We start from the raw sequence: 17,151 nt of genomic DNA on the forward strand, positions 1-17,151 counted from the left end.
TTCCCTGGGAGCATCTAGCCCCCACTTTTTTGCAGTCCTGGGATAAGTTCATCTCTAGTGTTTAGGACCTTGGACCGGGTATCTGTGACATGTATCTCTACCTCTACAGCATCTTGAAAAATCCCAGCATTCCCTGCTGCTCCATTTACTTTACATTTCCTTCTCTATTGGCTGGCCTTTGCTGTGACTTTCAGCTTAAGTGAGTTCCATGTTGACCTTGTCTCTTACGATGGTTTTGGACTCATGACTGGGGAGACTTAGAGGTCCTCAGCATCCTACTCCTTCGCTTAGGACTCCACTCTGAAAACAAACCACCTCTGAGGGTCCTTCTGCATTTTAGAAATGCTCTTAGCCCCAATTTGTACTGAACTACTGAGAACAAACAAAACCACTCATCCATCATGCACAGCTCACAAGGCTTCATGTTTAGCTACATTTATATTGTATTGTATTGTATTGTGTTGTATTGTATTGTATTGCATTGTATTGTTAATCTCTGAGAAACACAGGAAGTGCAAATGGTGTTGCCCCTCTAAGCCTAGCACATCTCATGCTCTCCCTCCCTGAGGTAATGACCCCTCTGAAGCAACATTCCCCCACCCAGGGTAAGGACCCTTTTGACAAGTGTTCATAAACAGTACACAGTATGTTTTTTATAGTTTAACAGATGAGGACTCCTTTTCTTCATTTAACTAATAAATGAAAATTATGTAGCTTTTTCTGTATACTATGATGTACAAATGTTCCTTGCAATATAGCTGAATCAAAGTAACATCTCTGCTACATCATATTTTTCTCAGTTAGAGCTTCTACATTTTCCATCAGCACTTTTCCAGCATGTCAAACATTAAGTATAATCACAGTGATGTAAAGTAATCAGCTCTTTTGAAGTGATGGCTTATTCTCTAATGTTGGGTCTTGATTCATGGAATAAGACCAATTAATATTGATAGGGCGAGAGATGAGGGATGGAGGGAGGGAGGGAGAGGGCATAAAAACACCTCCCCTGCAATAACTAAGCACACAGACATGACTCTCACTGGCGCAGACTAAACCTGTACTGATGCTATGGGCCTGAGGTCATGGTACTCAGATGGAAGCTCATCTACATGCTAGGGGTCCACTCCCTCATTGGTGTAGGTTGCTCCCAGTGAGAGAGGAAGAAGGCCTGGACACATAAGATCAACTCTCCTCCGGAATTCCCTAAGAATCCTGAGGGGAACTCCAACTTAAGGGGACATTTGGGCTTCCAGCTCAAGTGTAGAAGAGTTTAAAGGAGACGGAGAAGAAAGGCTAAGTAAAACTTCCAGTTCTTCAGTCATACTATTTTATGATTAGGAAGCTCACCCTTAAATGTTTAACTTAGGCCGTGGTGTACACGTTTGTGCCTATGTGTGAGCATGCACCTGGGATGTACATATGTATATAAAGGGTGGTTTTTAATGGCTACTATTGGAAACATGCATCTAGAGATAAGCTGAACATATGGCCTATCACTACTCCATACATGACCTCCACTGTGGTGAGAAAGATGAAGTAATTCTTTTCATGTCACAGTCAGAATGACTCCCTAGTATCTTGGCTAAGAGTGCTTTCAGCTGTGGATGAAGCCATGCACTCGTAATTAGAAAGCATAACTCCTTTGAAGGGCGGCCTCCCATAAACCTGGACACTTCTGCGTGATGCTTCCTGCCATGGCCTCCCTGGAGCTGGGTGTCTCCTTTTAGGGTGAAACTTGGATGAGCCTTCAGGAAAGGACCTTTCATCAGGGATGGCATTGAACTTCACACTGAGATGATTTGGTAAATTTGGACAATAACTACTTCATGAATACTTTGACGAGATTTTTTTTCTGAAAGGAAGAAAACACATGAAAACTAAAAGTGTAAGAAAGAAATTGTTTGGCTTCCTCACTTGAAAATAATAGTTATTTATTGCTAATATATGTATTCCAGCTTTTTATATAAGCATTTTGAAGTAAAACTATGTATTTAATCATAATTCCTAAGTTAACTCTATTGCCTTGGATATTTGTTTTCTTTTAGCATAATGAATTTCTGTCTTAGATGGGCTAGAAGCGTTGTGTGTATGCATTTGTGTGTGTGTGTGTGTGTGTGTGTGTGTGTGTGTACGTGCATATATATGCAAGTTGTGAGTTTTCTTCCATTCTTACTCTCGCTTTATTTAATGTGATGTGGATCCTCTTGGTCTTGTGGAGATGAATAAGTAAGAATGCTGGAAATTTCCTGAGTGATGTAGGCTGTCCTCCATAGAAATCTTTATAATTGGACCCAGATTAGATGCCTCAAGTAAAACCTAAACAAGTCAAATAGCTGACTTAAATATTACTAGGAAGGTGGTGGTCTGCTTATGTTCCATTAAATCAAGTATGAACTCTATTTAGTATGTACTACTCTGTAGATATCTTCCTCTGAGTATTTATTTTTTAATTTGGGGTAAGGAAGGGAATTTGGACTATGCAGATAAAAAGCCGTGAACTCCCATAAATTATGTGTACAGTCATTGTCACTACTATTAACACTTTATCTTCTATGTACTGTATCTCTAATGGCCCTGCCAAACAGTGACTGTGGTTTCCTTTCAGTCATCTACACATGTTTGACCATGTCAAAATCTACCTCTGCTATTCGTTTTGGGGGTTATCTTCTTACTTCAACAATCAATTGCATCCTGCTTCTTTTTGAAACATTGGAGTGATTTGGTAGCACATAAAAGATTTTAACTCTAAAACACAAGCACCGTTTATTATTTTCCTTATTAATCTTACAATTATTAATCCAGATCGCATTAAACAATGCAGCTGGAAAGTGGAGTAGAGCCATTACTTACATGTCAAAATGTCATGTTCGAAGTACAGCCAATGAGAACTGACTTCTGGTCTAATTTGTTAGTATTCATGGCCTACACTAAAGCAGATTGCAGTGTTTCGGCAAAGCTATGATGCACACAAAAAAAGGAAGACTATTAGTGCTAAAACTTCTGTCACAGTTGCAAAGCAGGTTTTCATGCAGAGATCTGGAAAGAGGCGGCCTCCTCAAAAGGATAGAGCATTACACTCAATTATTACTGGGTGTTCATGGAAAACTATGAGTGCCCATTCCTCTCCAGGAACTGCCATCTCCAGCCCATGCGGGTTGAGGTCAGGAGGACCAGGCACAAGTACCAGTAAGGCAGCCCCAGATGTCACTGATGACCCCTACTTCACTGCATTGTTGAGACTGCTGACTCTCAAGAGGAAAAGGATATCCCATGTCCTGCAGAAATTTTATATGGCAGAAGCAGAGGAGGGAAAAGCTTCAGCCTGATATTTTTGTTGAATCACCAGGATATTTATTTTTTTGTTGTTGTTGTGAGTACCATCCCCCCAGGTCTACTGTCTCCTTTAAAATATCACCTTTTGCACTGAACGCTGTAATGACAACTGTGTTACCTTTGTTCTGTGACTCTCAAGCTCCTCTGCCTCCGGGCCTCACCTACTAGTTACCCATGAGGTCTATCCCGTGTAGCTCACAGTTGCTGGTCCATTCTCAGATCCAGTGAACAGCCTTAACAAATTTCTGCTTCGGAAAGTAGCTTAAAACTGCCATAGTCCTTCTTCAGGCTTTCTTTTCTAGACTAACATCCATGGCCTTCAAACAACCTCTCACAGTGGCCACCATAATAGGGAAAGATATGCTGCTATAACAAGATTCCAAAATGCAGAGGTTTTGATCAGACACTCTCTCACACAGTGCCTGAAAAATTGCAGTAATTAGACATGGAGGCATCGGCCTTTTAGCACAACACAGTTCCAGGGTGGCTCTCATTGGTGACTATGGTTGGGTGTCACTCTAGAGAAGACAAGCCTGGAAGTACATGGCCATTTTGTTGGAGAGAGTTTAAGAACACGGGTGTATAAAGCTACAAAAGAGCCTGGGAGATAATAGCATTCAGCTTAGCACAGACGTTGGAATAAAATAAAGGGAAAGGAGTTGGGCACACAGCTGGCGGAACCGCCATTACCCTCCTGCAAATGAAAGTTGCTGAGACCTCCTTTGCTTGTCTGCCTCTGCTGCCCCTCACCTCCCTTTCCTGATGGCAAGAAAGTGGAAGATAGGGAGAAACAGTCTGAGTTGGGCAGCTACTTTGCTAATTTACTTTGTGGGAAGAAAAAAATTCCTATATGGTTTTAATTAGTTGAGCATGCTGTTAAAACAGCAACAACCAAGTCATATTCAACATCTTTTTTTAAGAAAATAAATAAAAAAAACAGCAACGCGTAGTTCTGGGCAGCATCTCAGTAATGAGTTATTATTATTCAGATAAGTAGGATGAGATAATGTTTACGTATGTTTTAATCTCAGAGTATAGATAATCCCTTCTGAATTTTATGTCATTCTAGTTTATGTAAAAAGTATATGCTGAGCATCCTGTTCACAATAATACTTAATTGCTAGCAAGCAAGCAAATTCAACAGCAATATATCAAGAAGCACAGTAATATAACCTCAAAAGAAAGACCAATTTTTATGTGACTACTTATCCTTGGGTGTCTAACTAAAGATGGTCCACATTTGGTAAGACCCTTACATTCCAGGACCCATAGGAGAGGACAAAACTAGAATCCACAGTCAACTCAACGAGCATGTAAATTTAATATTATGGGCACAAAAGTACAGTAACTCCCTAAGGGTTTCAACATATATAAAAATAATTCCCAATAAATGAGGGCTCTAGCTTGTATACTGTTGGTTCCTGCCTGTCTATTCTGAGAAATCCTATAGTCCAGCCATAGCTGAAGGTCTGAGCTGCAGAATCCTGGTGGGTCAGCCAGAACATTTCCATGTTGGGTCAGAGAAACAGAAATGCCCCTCAACCCATTTTCATCCTTTGTTTCTCCAAGGCCACCATGTCTTCCCTGCAACCATATTCTAAGGCAGAGAGAAGATGCTGTCTCCAAGCTGATTAGTGCTATCCATTAGCCTGTGTACAAGCTGCTTTCAATTTCAGAATATTTTTGGCCTTCGCCAGCTTCTCCTTAGCAACAGAACACAGCACCCCAGGAAGCCAGAGACTAGTGAGAAAGCTTAAAGCAGCGAATTGACAGCACTAAGAAATACCTGGGGAGCCTTGAAAATATGAAATGATGGTTTATTCCTTCTCCTCTTGCTTTTGGTTTGGCAATTGTGCTAAAAAGATGTTGGAGAGAGTTGGTTTCTATACAGAATCAGTGACCTCTGCAAGGATAAATGCTGGAGCTTTTCGTGAGGCCAGAGGGAAGGGTGGAAGGTGAATATCGCCACTGACCACCTTTGATTGGTACCAAATGCCTGGTCATCTGAAAGGTGGAAGTCGGAGCAGCTCTGACACAACCTGTTGGTTCCTGCCTGTCTATTTTGAGAAATCCTTTCCTCAGAATAACACATAGAAAGAATATAGTAGAAAGCTATAAACACCTTTCTACTGGGGCAGAAAGATTGGTTTTTTGTTTGTTTGCTTGTTTTTTTGTTTGTTTTGGCTTACAGCTGACAGGTCCCCTGCTTCTGAAATTCTTTCCTGAACCAGAAGTGAACAACTACCTTAGAGTACTTGCCATGTCTACCCCTTTGCCCTGTGCCTAGCCAGCCCTTCCTGGAACACTGACATTGCAAGAGCAGCCTTGCCATTTCAGATCGTAACGGTTTCCTCAAACACTGTCTAAACGTTTAATGCAAAGTTGCAGTGTGTAAATTAAACATTAAGGTATGAGTCAGAGTATATTTTTCCCTAAGACCATATGATATGTGAGCTAGGCATGGATGGCATAAAGCCAGATTAGATCACTGAAGAAATAATCTGCCAATGTATTTGAGTTCAAGAATGGACTCAGGTCCCTGCGGGTGCTGGCCTTGGTGCACAGGTGGGAGGACAGCCATGCTGCATCCCTACCCTGCACAGGCAGGAGGATGGCCATGCTGCATCCCCAGCCTGCACAGGCAGGAGGACGGCCGTGCTGCATCCCCAGCCTGTATAGGCGGGAGGATGGCCATGCTGCTGCATCCCAGCATGTCTTGCTGTGAATCCTTCATCTTGTTGCAGTGAGACTTCTGCTTTTGAAAAAAATGACCATGCTCATGTCTTAATCAAGGAAGCTTGGACTTTGCCCCTCTAATTTTTCCTAGTATGAGTGTTTTTCATTTTTATATTAAAGCCTGGTAATGTATACCTAGAGAACTAATGGACTATGCTGGACATTATTGTAGGTAAGCTATAGTTGCCCTTAAATGCCTTAGTTTCTTCTTAATTGCTTTATGAAATATACTATATCATGAGGACTACACACAGACTTATTAGCAAGGTTTAAATACACCTTCTTTAAATTATGTCTTTTATTTTTTTGAGATTAAAACATAATTAAATCATTTCCCCCTTCCCTTTTCTCCCTCCAAGCCCTCCACATACCCTGCCTTACTCTCTTTCAAATTTATGTTTTTTTCTTCATGAATTGCTGTTATATACACATAAGTATATGTATACATACATACACATATATATTCATACACACACACACACACACACACACATATATATATATATATATATATCCTAAATACATAGGTATAACCTGCTCAGTCCTCATATTGTTACTTGTATGTATGTTTTCAGGGCTGACCATTTGGCGGTGAATAACCAATTTGTGTGTTCTTCCCTGAAGAAGACTATTTCTTCCACTCCCAGCATTCCTTAGTTGCCTATAGTTCTTTGTGTAGGATTGAGGCCTTTTGAGCTGTCACCCATCCATGTTAACATTTCTATTGTTGTTGTCTTTGTTCACCTCACTTTTAGATAATTTTGGTGAGACTTTATGGTTGTAGCTTCTGACATTCCTAGGTGACACTTATGAGGGTGCATTCATGTCACACATACCTTGTTGGTACCCGACAGCTCTCTAATTGGACTTAAGATCCTCTTAACAAGAGGGATAACCTGTATGTTACCAGAAACCTACCTAACTGCATGGGGCTAGTGAGGTCAGGAATCTTGGAGTAGAACCTACAACTACCACTTTACTAGACCGGCACAGTCCCTGACTGCATTCTAAATATTTGCTCTTGTACCCCCAGATAAGTGAATTCCTCACCTCTCATCAAGGAAGCTTTGCAGCAGGGACCATTACAGAAAAACCACAATGAATCACAATGCAGAGTTGTAGAGCCCTGTCCCGATGGAAAAAAAAAAATCTATAAGCCCGACACCTAAGACACAGGGAACATTGTGAAAGAAGGGGCAGGAAGATTATAAGAGGCAGAGGAGCAGGCATTGAATCTCTTCTTTAAACATCAGAACATCTGTTTGCCAGCCTTCTCTACTTTCCTACACATGCCAGTGTCCTATGGAAACTCTTAAGAAGGCAGACTGGGCACAGTGGGTGAAGCTTGTTTTATCTTTCTGTAGTGTCTGAGAGGAGATGCCAATGTATATCCCAGGCTCAAGCATATAGTATACCAGTGGGCAACAGACTGGCGCTAACATACAAAATTTATATGGATCTTGGTTTTCTGTGATTCAGAGCCAAGGGAAATTGGCATAAATCGCTGAATTAAGATTGGAAAATTTGGGGCGTGTTCAGCAGATGAGGTGAATCCAGATCTTGTGGCGGCTTATGCATGAATGCACTGAGAATTTTAGTTGGCTCAAAGTTTCTTACTAGTATCATTCTATTTTGCTCTGAGGGTATGTCTTGGTCATGTCAGAATGGCTAGTGCTAGTTGAGGATGGGAGACTGGTGACTCTCATCTTGATCAAGGGCTCTCTGTCTCTTCAAGACTGAGCATCTGCAGAGAGTTTCCACATAAGCTCATGTCTGAAAATGTGACATCCCAGCTCTAAGATCCTATAGTTTTATGTGGGAAGAAACAGTGCATACTCCCCAAAGGCCAGTAAGCCAGAAGGAGACCCATTACCCTTTGAGTTGTGGAGCTCAGCATCTTTCTTTGGCTTTAAGTGGCCCTTGTTGGTTTTCATCATTACAAAGAATTAACTAGACCCTTTGTAACAATGGAGCCATAGGTTTGCTCCCTTTTCTCACCTCCAGACTACAAGGCCATGGGGTAGTTCTACTTTCTCCTGGAGAATTACTTATATTTACACACTCCCCAGGGAGTTGTTAATGTGCTAAGGAGGATATTGGCTCCCTTGTAGCTAGAGTTACAGATGGTTGTGAGCAATCTTACATGAGTTCTGGGTTCTAAACTTGGGCCCACCACAAGAGAACTATCTTTCTAGCTGCTTCATTTGATACCTCTAATGTGACAGAATGATGCCAGGTGCTTTCCCTTAGTTACTTCATTTAGTGCTTATAATAGTGTTGAAGCCAATAGAATTTTCCCCATTTTAAATGTGATAGCAGTCCTTGCCCTAGTTGTTGACCATTCAATATGTCAGTGCTTTTGGGGATGGAAGAGTTATAAAATTAAAACTTGAAATCAGTAAGTTCCTTGTCAAATGTTTTAATGGGAATAGGCAACATAGAACTTTAACTTTACACAGAGACATTTAAAGAACAGAGGTAATTTCACAAGCATGTTGTGTGATCAGTCAGGCAAGCATACTTAGTGGTGAATACTAAGGAGAGAGGAAGTGAAGACCCATAACTAGACAGGATGGAGTGAAGAGAAGCAATGAGATGCCAGAATTGTAAAATGCATTGTCCTGAGAATGGTATTAGTGTTACTGGGATGCCAGATAGTTAGTCTTGTTCTCCATTGAGGGAAACCAACCTCCCTAACAAGAGTGTGTGAGCTTATGCTAATATTGTGTGTTAAATGTTTATGTGAAGGGGTGTGTGTGTGTGTGTGTGTGTGTGTGTGTGTGTGTGTAATCACCTGACTTTATGTATAAGTAAATTGCTTGGATGGTCCTGATGTCTATGTTTCTGGCCACATGCAGACTGGTAAGGAAAATCGAGGTTTATGCTCCTCCAAAATTCAGAGATAATTTAAGTCAACTTGCCACCAGTGAAACATCTCCACAACTCCAATCATTGAATGAGCAAAGTTCCTTTAGTGGTTTGTTTTTTATACTTCATTTAGTCACTGAACCCTCAGGTCCTGTGTTCTTGAGGTTTTCCATGAACAACTTGGAAGCAACTTATAGAGGAGAGAGTTTATTAGGGGTTCACTTCCAGTTTCAGAGAGTTAGTTCATGACCATCATGGCAGGGAATATGAAAGCAGGTAAGCAGACATGGTGCTGGAGCAGTAGCAGAGAGCTTACATGTTGAGACAACCACAAGACAGAAAAAGAGCTAACTGGAATGGCATGGTCTTTTGAAACCTCAAGGCCTCCTAATGACACACCTCCTTCAACAAGGCTATGCCTACACCAATAAGGCCACACCTCCTAATCCTTCCCAAATAGTTCTACCAACTAGGAACCAAGCATTCGAACATGTGAGCCTATGGCGACCATTCCCATTAAAATTACCACAGCTTTTGTAATTAAGATCAAAGAAATCTGAGACTAAATTTCTATATCAAGTAATTGAATAATAAAATTTATGACTAACCAAAGTAATACTAGGTTGTTGATTACTCTTTTATATATTTCTTTAATTAAAACAATTATGTGATAAAGTCTTGTCGTATCGCTCAGACTGATCTTAATCTCATGATCCACCAGCCTCACCATTCCAAGTGTCTATGATTATAGGCATGTGCCACAATGTTCAGAAATATATATCTACATCTATCTATCTCAGAGAGAGGTGGGGGGTAGGTTACATATGAGGAATGAGTTGGTCACATGAAACCTTACCTACAAGTTCAAATGTGAAAGTGGAGTTTTGTAGAGGCTAAAGACCATCCATTCATTCCAACAGATATAAGCTCATGAGCCTTCCAGGCTCTAGGAACTATGAGTGCTGAGGACATAGCAGTGACTAAAACAAGAGACAATCACTGTCTTCACAGAGCCCTCATATAAATAGGAGAGAAAGATAGACAGGGCATTACATAATCGTAATCACTTAAACATTTTGAGTGTTCACTATGTGCCAAGAACTCTTTCATGCTCTTTTACATGTAGTAACTCATGTAGTTCACAATGATGGTTCTGTTATGTAGGAGCTATTCACTTCAGTTTTGAAAGACATAAATTGTTGCAAAGACAAATTAAAACTTGCCCAAGGTTATGTGGCTGGTGGGGGACAAAGCCAGAAATCAAACTTAGTATCTCCTGAGTCTGAGACTTGGTCTTTCTCTGCACTGACTTTATGTGGAACACATCCAGGATGGCTTGTGCTGTCGATAAAGATCAATGTGAGTGACAGTATAGCTTAGGGTATGGCTGCCTTTTGTTTTTAATGTGATGTTAGAGTTTTCGTTCCCTAAGTGTTTTTTTTCTTCATGAACATACCTTCTTTTCCTATTAAGAAACTTGGGCAACAGTTGATTGCAAGAAAATGTGTATGTTATTTAGCTCATTTCTCAAGGATGGAAATTGTTTCTAGAGACCAACAAGAAGTGTGTTGAGTGGCAATTATATGTTTGCTCACTAGCAACTGTTGCCAAGTTCTACACTATTGGTCTGAGAGTCTTCAAAGCCTAGTGCTTACAATACACCATCCCGTTTTCATCTAACTTTTGAAGGTTAGAAGAACCGGGAAGTAGGTGAAACATTTGTCAGTGGTAAATGACTGTTACTCTTCCCCATTGCAGTGCATTGCTTCAGGAGCCCCTTCTTTGCAGTCTCTAAGAACTCATTCCTGTGACACATTAAAGCTTTAAGATTGATGATTTACGCCCACAGTTTAGATGGAAATGCCAAGTGGTTCTAGCTGTTAAGTGCCCTTAACAGTTTAGAGCTGCTGAATGCTTCGTGATTGAGCTGTGCCCACGAAATCTTCACAGTGTACTGGCCCAAACAATACCTGAAAATGACAGTACCAACCGATGTGCCAGTGTGAATGGGAGAAATCTCACAAGGTCCTACCCCTAGATAAAAAGCTATGGACAATTACTGACTTTTGAGAGAGGGAGAATCTGTCTGCTCCCACGCTGATCTTCTGATAGGAGATCCAATCCCAAGCAGTCAGTCCAAAACACATATACATATGAGCAACACTAAATGAACTCAACAGTTGTATATAAATTTATGTGCATATATATGTATATGTGTGTGTAACAATTAAAGAAATAATAATTAAAGAAAAAAGGTCATGAATTTGAGGAATGTGGGAGAATATAGAAGGAATTAAAGGGAGGAAAGAGAAGGGACAAATGATGTAAATACTGCATGCATGCATAAAATCCTCATAAAAATCAGTAAAATAAAAGAAAGTAGATCCTACTACATAGGTCTGGAATGCTGTAAAGTTTCCTAGGAGAATGGTAATAGGTGTTTTGCTCTAGTCCTTCATGTCATAAATAGATGCCAATAGAAACTTGAGTGGGTAGTTTCAAGTTTGGACATCCATACAGAGAGAAGTCACCTTATTGATGAGGTGTTGTCTGTCTCTTCTCCTACAGGGCTGCTTGACAACACCCAACTCACCGTCCATGCATTCTCGGTCCCTAACACTGGGTCCCTCCCTCTCACTGGGCAACATCTCTGGAGTGTCTATGAAGTCAGAAATGAAGAAGCGCCGAGCCCCTCCTCCTCCAAGTCCAGGACCCCTGGGTCAAGACAAAACATCGGAAAAGGTAGGGGAATGCTCCTCTCACGACCAAAGCATCTTTTCAGTGACCCACTTAACTCCACTGCAGATCCTTGGAAATGCTGAATTCTTTACTTTTGTGGTTTTAGCAAGCTGTGTTCAGGGTGAATATCTGAGCTTTATTTAGAAGTCAAGGTGCGACGTCACTGTGTTTCAGTTACTAAGGTAGGAAACTATTTTGGGGGCTTTGGTTCTTAAGGACCCAATGCTTGTAGATTCACATGTGTTTTATTTTAGCACTGAAGTTTTGGGGAGTGTCAGAGAGATTGCATATGAGAAATTGCACAAATAAAGGTACTTCAAGAAAACCGGAGCCCGTGAAAGAGACAAATTGCACAAATAAAGCTACTTCAAGAGAGCCGAAGCTTGTGAAAGAGACAAAGTGTGTAACCACAATGCCTCAAATTATTCAGACTCACAGAAAAACAAACTTCACCATATTAAGTTGCTTTTAATATGATACAGGGTTCATTTCATAGGCCTGGTATTTAAGAAGCCCACTTTCTGTTTGTCTTAAGAGCAGTGCAAAGCCTTCTAAGGCATTGTGTCATTAGATGTTGTGCTGAAGATCACATCCTCAGCAGTGAGTTACCTAGCCCATGGTTTCTACTGGTTCTCTTTCCTTCAGCTACCTGCTGATACCTGGAAGCATTACTTGAAATATCAAGCCCTCTCTTCCCAGGAGTAGGGAACCATGTGTCCGTATAAACTATGATATCGTTTTCTGACATTTCTGTTACTCACAGCTAACTACACTCCAAAAATATTAAATAGGAAGTTCTAGAAACAGTTTATATATTTAACTCCCACACTCCTCTGAGTAGCATGATGGAAGTCTCAGTCATACTCCATCCTGCTAGGAAATGAGCCATCCCTTTGACCAATGTATCTATATTGTATGGACTATCTGTCTGTCAGTTACTAAGTGGCTATCTCAGTTATGACTGACTGTCGTGGTATTACAGTGCTATAGTCACATAATTCTTATTTGACTTAATTGTGACACAAACATGAAGAATAGTAATTTAAACATGGAAGTGGTTGGTATTTGCGAAAGAGAAGCTTTCATTAAGTGGAAAGGTGAAACATTATTCAAAGTGTATGTGTACACACACACACACACACACACACACACACACACACGGAAGCACAGAGTATAAGTCGTGTGTGTGTGTGTGTGTGTGTGTGTGTGTGTGTGTGTGTGTGTAGTTTGGTACTAAGGTTTCAGGCATCTCTGAAACTTGTGGCCTCTGTAGGTATTGGGGGAGGGATTACTACTCCTCTTTTCCAAGCTCTAAAGGAAATACTGAAAAAAACCATGAAAACTTATTTTTCTAAACACATCCTCACCTGGATGAAGTGTGGAGATCACCTCTTGGGTACCTGCGAGGGGCTCATGCTTTGGGCTGTTCCAAGCTGTGCATCATCATCCATGTGCTAAGGTGCAATTTGAGAATGAGGATGGCTTTTTCTTCATTGGCTGCTTTGTTTCAGCTGGCCCAGCATTTCTTCTCCCAGGAGAAGAAAGCATACCCTGAACACTGGTATCACATGAGTCATGCTGTACATCTTTTGCTCTCTGATGGACTTCACATCCTCTTTTTTCCTGATGCCTTGGCATCCCTTGCTCTGTCCCTGCATTATGACTCTCAAGAACAATGACAGTCTATGGGTTTGAATCATTTTTACATTAGTCATAACATGGCTTATTCTGAAAATATACTTATGTATACTAAAAACAATGTCCAATCCACCAAAATTTGAGGCTTTGCTTTGGGTCTTCATTACAGCTGCATATCACTATGATGGGGTCCTGACATCTTCCTTGACATGTGTTAGTTGTAGTTTTCATTGCTATGAGAAAATATCACCCTAAAGTGGGAAGGGTTTGCTTTGGTTTGCAGTTTGAGGATACAGTCCATCACGGCAAGAAAATCACAGCAGCAGGAGATTGGACATCTGTTTACATTTCATCAGGAAGCAGGGAAAGATGAGCGAATACTCTGCTCTCTTTCCTTTTTATCCAGTCCATACCTCAGTTCATCAGATGATACTATCTACACTCAGCATGGCTCTTCTCTCTATTAAACCTTTCTGGAAATGACATCATAGACATAGCCAGAGGTAGGTTTCCAAATCAGATCAAGTTGACAATGCAGACTAGCCATCACAGCATCTTTATCATTCTGTCTGTCTGTCTATCTGTCTGTCTGTAGACTTGTCCTATAGGTGTCTTTATTTTTTCCACAGGCCTTCTTAACCTTACCTGTCAGAGACCACATCTGACCCTATAGGCCCAGACTCATTTCACTAGAAATAAATCTCAAAATCCTACAACACAACACATTTTAGAAGAAGTTCTGATATTTTTTGTCTCAAATACTCATTTCTTTTGAGATTTCTGTGATGCTGCAGCCATGTTCTAATTAAAGGAAATTTAGTCACAGAGGTACATCAGTTTGTTCCATACTTGATGGGATGATGTAGCCACTACGTGAAGCTCTTTCCTGTGAGCATAGTTCATCCCTTTAATCAGTTTAGATTCTGTACTTTTTCAAAACACCCAGATATAGTGATAACATTAGCCATTTCCAGTTACTCTCGAGACATCTTTTTCCTTCTGGTTCAGATAGATATTTCTTTAATGATAAAAAATATGTATTCCAGGAGCAGGGTTATGTAAACACTTTACTTCAATAAGAAACCTTAATGTGATAGAACATAGATGGTACATCAACATTTCAACATTTTCTTCTATACAAGGATGTTATGTTTTGTTTTTCTGAATTTAATTTAGTTACTCATACTGGATATTCTGCTGGAACAGAAAAACATATAGTAACTAGAGAATTGGGAACTTTAAATGGAAAATAAACAGTACATTCTCCCCTGCAGAATGAACAGAGTTCCCTCTGCAGCAATAAAAGCTTCTGCTGAAATCTGTTTTATTTGGCACAGAATGAGTTGAGAAATTGGTTGCTGGAAACCATCTTCCTTTTTAATTGTGTGAGTGAAATACAGATTGCATTTAAGCCTTTCCAATGAACATGCTTCTTTTTAAAGAGAAATATATTTTGTTATTTACCAATTTCTGAGAAAGGAACCCAAAAAACTATGTTGTCCTGGTTGTTGGGAAGAACATCAATTCCTTCTAATGAATTTCCTTTCATCTAAAGATAAGTTGTTTGTTTGAAAACCTTATTTATATGTAGCTGCTACTAAAACCAAAATCCTGAATCAGGAGAAAAATGTTTAGTTTCAGGACTTGGCCAGCTTAGGAGAATACTTAGGTTTTCATCTTTACATGTCTCTTTTTCTTATCGACTAGGTGGCAAAATTTAAATTTTACCTGTCAGTGACTTAAAGGTAAAACAATTTCGCCATGTTCTGAAATTAAAAAAAAAATATTATCTATCTTTTACCCAGTTAAATACTCATGATTTGGTCATCAGTATTTATGTTTGAAGGTAATTCCCAAGAGATGTCCCTAGAGATGCTGTAGCTGGAAAACAAGCAATGCCACCTTTATACAAATCTCTGTAGAGTATTTGAGAACATGAGTGGGAACAAAGGCATGATCTCTTCAGGAGGAGGATGGTGCCTCTCTTCAGAGTCCATTGCTTCGCCAACAGCATCTTGACCATTGACTATATTATGGGGAACTTTCAGGTAGAGATAACATATTATGTAGGTCATGCACTAGGTGCTGGGCCAGTATTTCTCTAACTTGAACAGACACAGAGTAGGATTGTAAACTCATGTTCTAAGCCTTGTTCCCAGAATTCCCATCCATTGAGTCTGGGAGGAACCTGAGCATTTTCATCTCACCATATCTGTTTTGCACTTTGCAAACTACCACTGCATAGAAGACTGTCTCCACTCAGAATTCTGACTAATCAATGTTATATATGGAGAAAACTACAGCAGAAAATTTATCTCAACACCAACAAATATAATACCACAAAATAACAATTATTTACAATTGGCTTTACATAGCCATCGATTCCATATCTGTAGATATAGCCAACCTTGAACCAATGTAATTGGAAAAATATTGTGTCTGTGCTGAATGCATACAGTCTTTTTTAAACATAGTCCCCTAAAAATATGATTTCCATAACATTTATGTTTTATTAGGTAATCTAGATGTAATTTGCAGCATATAGAAAGATGTATACATATATATGTATATATATATCATATGCAAATGCATTGCCATTCTAAATAAGGGATATGAACATAATTTTGTATCATTGTGGATACAAAATTGATACCAAGAGACACCTGTAAAACTACCATGAAAGAAGTTGAGACCTAAAGTTGTATTTCAAAATTCAAAAGAAGTGCACACTGGGACCTGAGGAATATTCATCAAGCAGAAAGGAAATATCCATTTTCCTTCTCTTGTCTCCTGGTTAGGAAGTCCATGCTGCATCTCCCGCTTGCCTGATGCTGTGATGGCTTTTCCCAAAACCTCAGCTCTGAGTCCAATGGGATCTCAGCTTGCTGTACCTGCCTTTGAGCCACAACTTATGTACTGTCTTCAGCAACCTGCCCCAGGGAGAACTGTTTCCTTTCCATCTAGCCATGGCTTTCCCACTTGGTTTGCACTTGTTTTGTGCAAAGCAATGACAGATTATGAACAAATGCTCAGTCAGATCCATGCTTGACTGAAATCTATCCCCAGCTCTCTCTGTGGTCCCCAGTGCCATCCTCTGTAAAATGAAAACAATCAGCAGTCTTGACAGGAACATGTTGGAATAGTCAGAATGAGGGACCTGCGGCAAGATCCCCTGTGTACCTACGTTCTTAAGTGTGCAAAGTGTACAAAGGAGGTGCAGGAACTGCTCTGTGTGAGGGGGAGGTCGGAGGACGGAAGGGTGTCATGAGAGAGCTGTAGGGTCTAGCCAGAGTTAGACCACGTATCTTTAAAAATCAAATTATTTATAGCTACAAAGTATCAGGTATATGATAAAAGTGTCACCCTGGGACAGATTCATGTGCTAAACAACTCTGGAGTCTTTTCCCCTCTTAGTGATATTTTCCCTTCTCAGCTTTGTTAATGTAAAACACAGCCCTTTCTGACAAGGAAGAAAGAAATCAGTTTGTTCTGAGCCAAATATGAGTGACGATGGCTTGGGAACATGGTTTCTAGTTGCCCCAAATGAAATTGGTCACACGAACTTTTAAGAATCATAAAACGAAAGAAAGTCATAAATCAATGCATTCTGCAAATACGTTGGTGGGGACGACATTGGGTAAGTTGGTAACAGTGAATTGGAAAGTGTCTGCTATAACTTTAAGATGCTGATGAGGAACCAGGTGAATATATTCCAAAAGTTTTATCTCATTGTCAAAAGGATGTTAGGTTCGATGGGTTAGGTGATGCATGGCTACTGAAGGTACTAATATAGCCCAAGATAATGTCAGCTCTCCATCTGCAACGTTCTAGCTTTCC

At 40.2% G+C, this 17,151-nt stretch overlaps 1 protein-coding gene across 1 annotated transcript in view; it reads left to right on the top strand.

Annotated features, from left to right (window-relative positions):
• Cobl (cordon-bleu WH2 repeat protein) overlaps positions 1-17,151 on the top strand; it is a 233,115-nt gene that overhangs the window by 113,393 nt on the left and 102,571 nt on the right. The window contains exon 7 of the mRNA XM_059275430.1: positions 11,506-11,679. Coding sequence (XP_059131413.1) covers positions 11,506-11,679 — 174 coding nt within the window. The remainder of the gene's footprint in view (positions 1-11,505; positions 11,680-17,151) is intronic.

Source organism: Peromyscus eremicus, chromosome 10 (genome assembly GCF_949786415.1).
Source record: "Peromyscus eremicus chromosome 10, PerEre_H2_v1, whole genome shotgun sequence".
NCBI lineage: Eukaryota > Metazoa > Chordata > Mammalia > Rodentia > Cricetidae > Peromyscus > Peromyscus eremicus.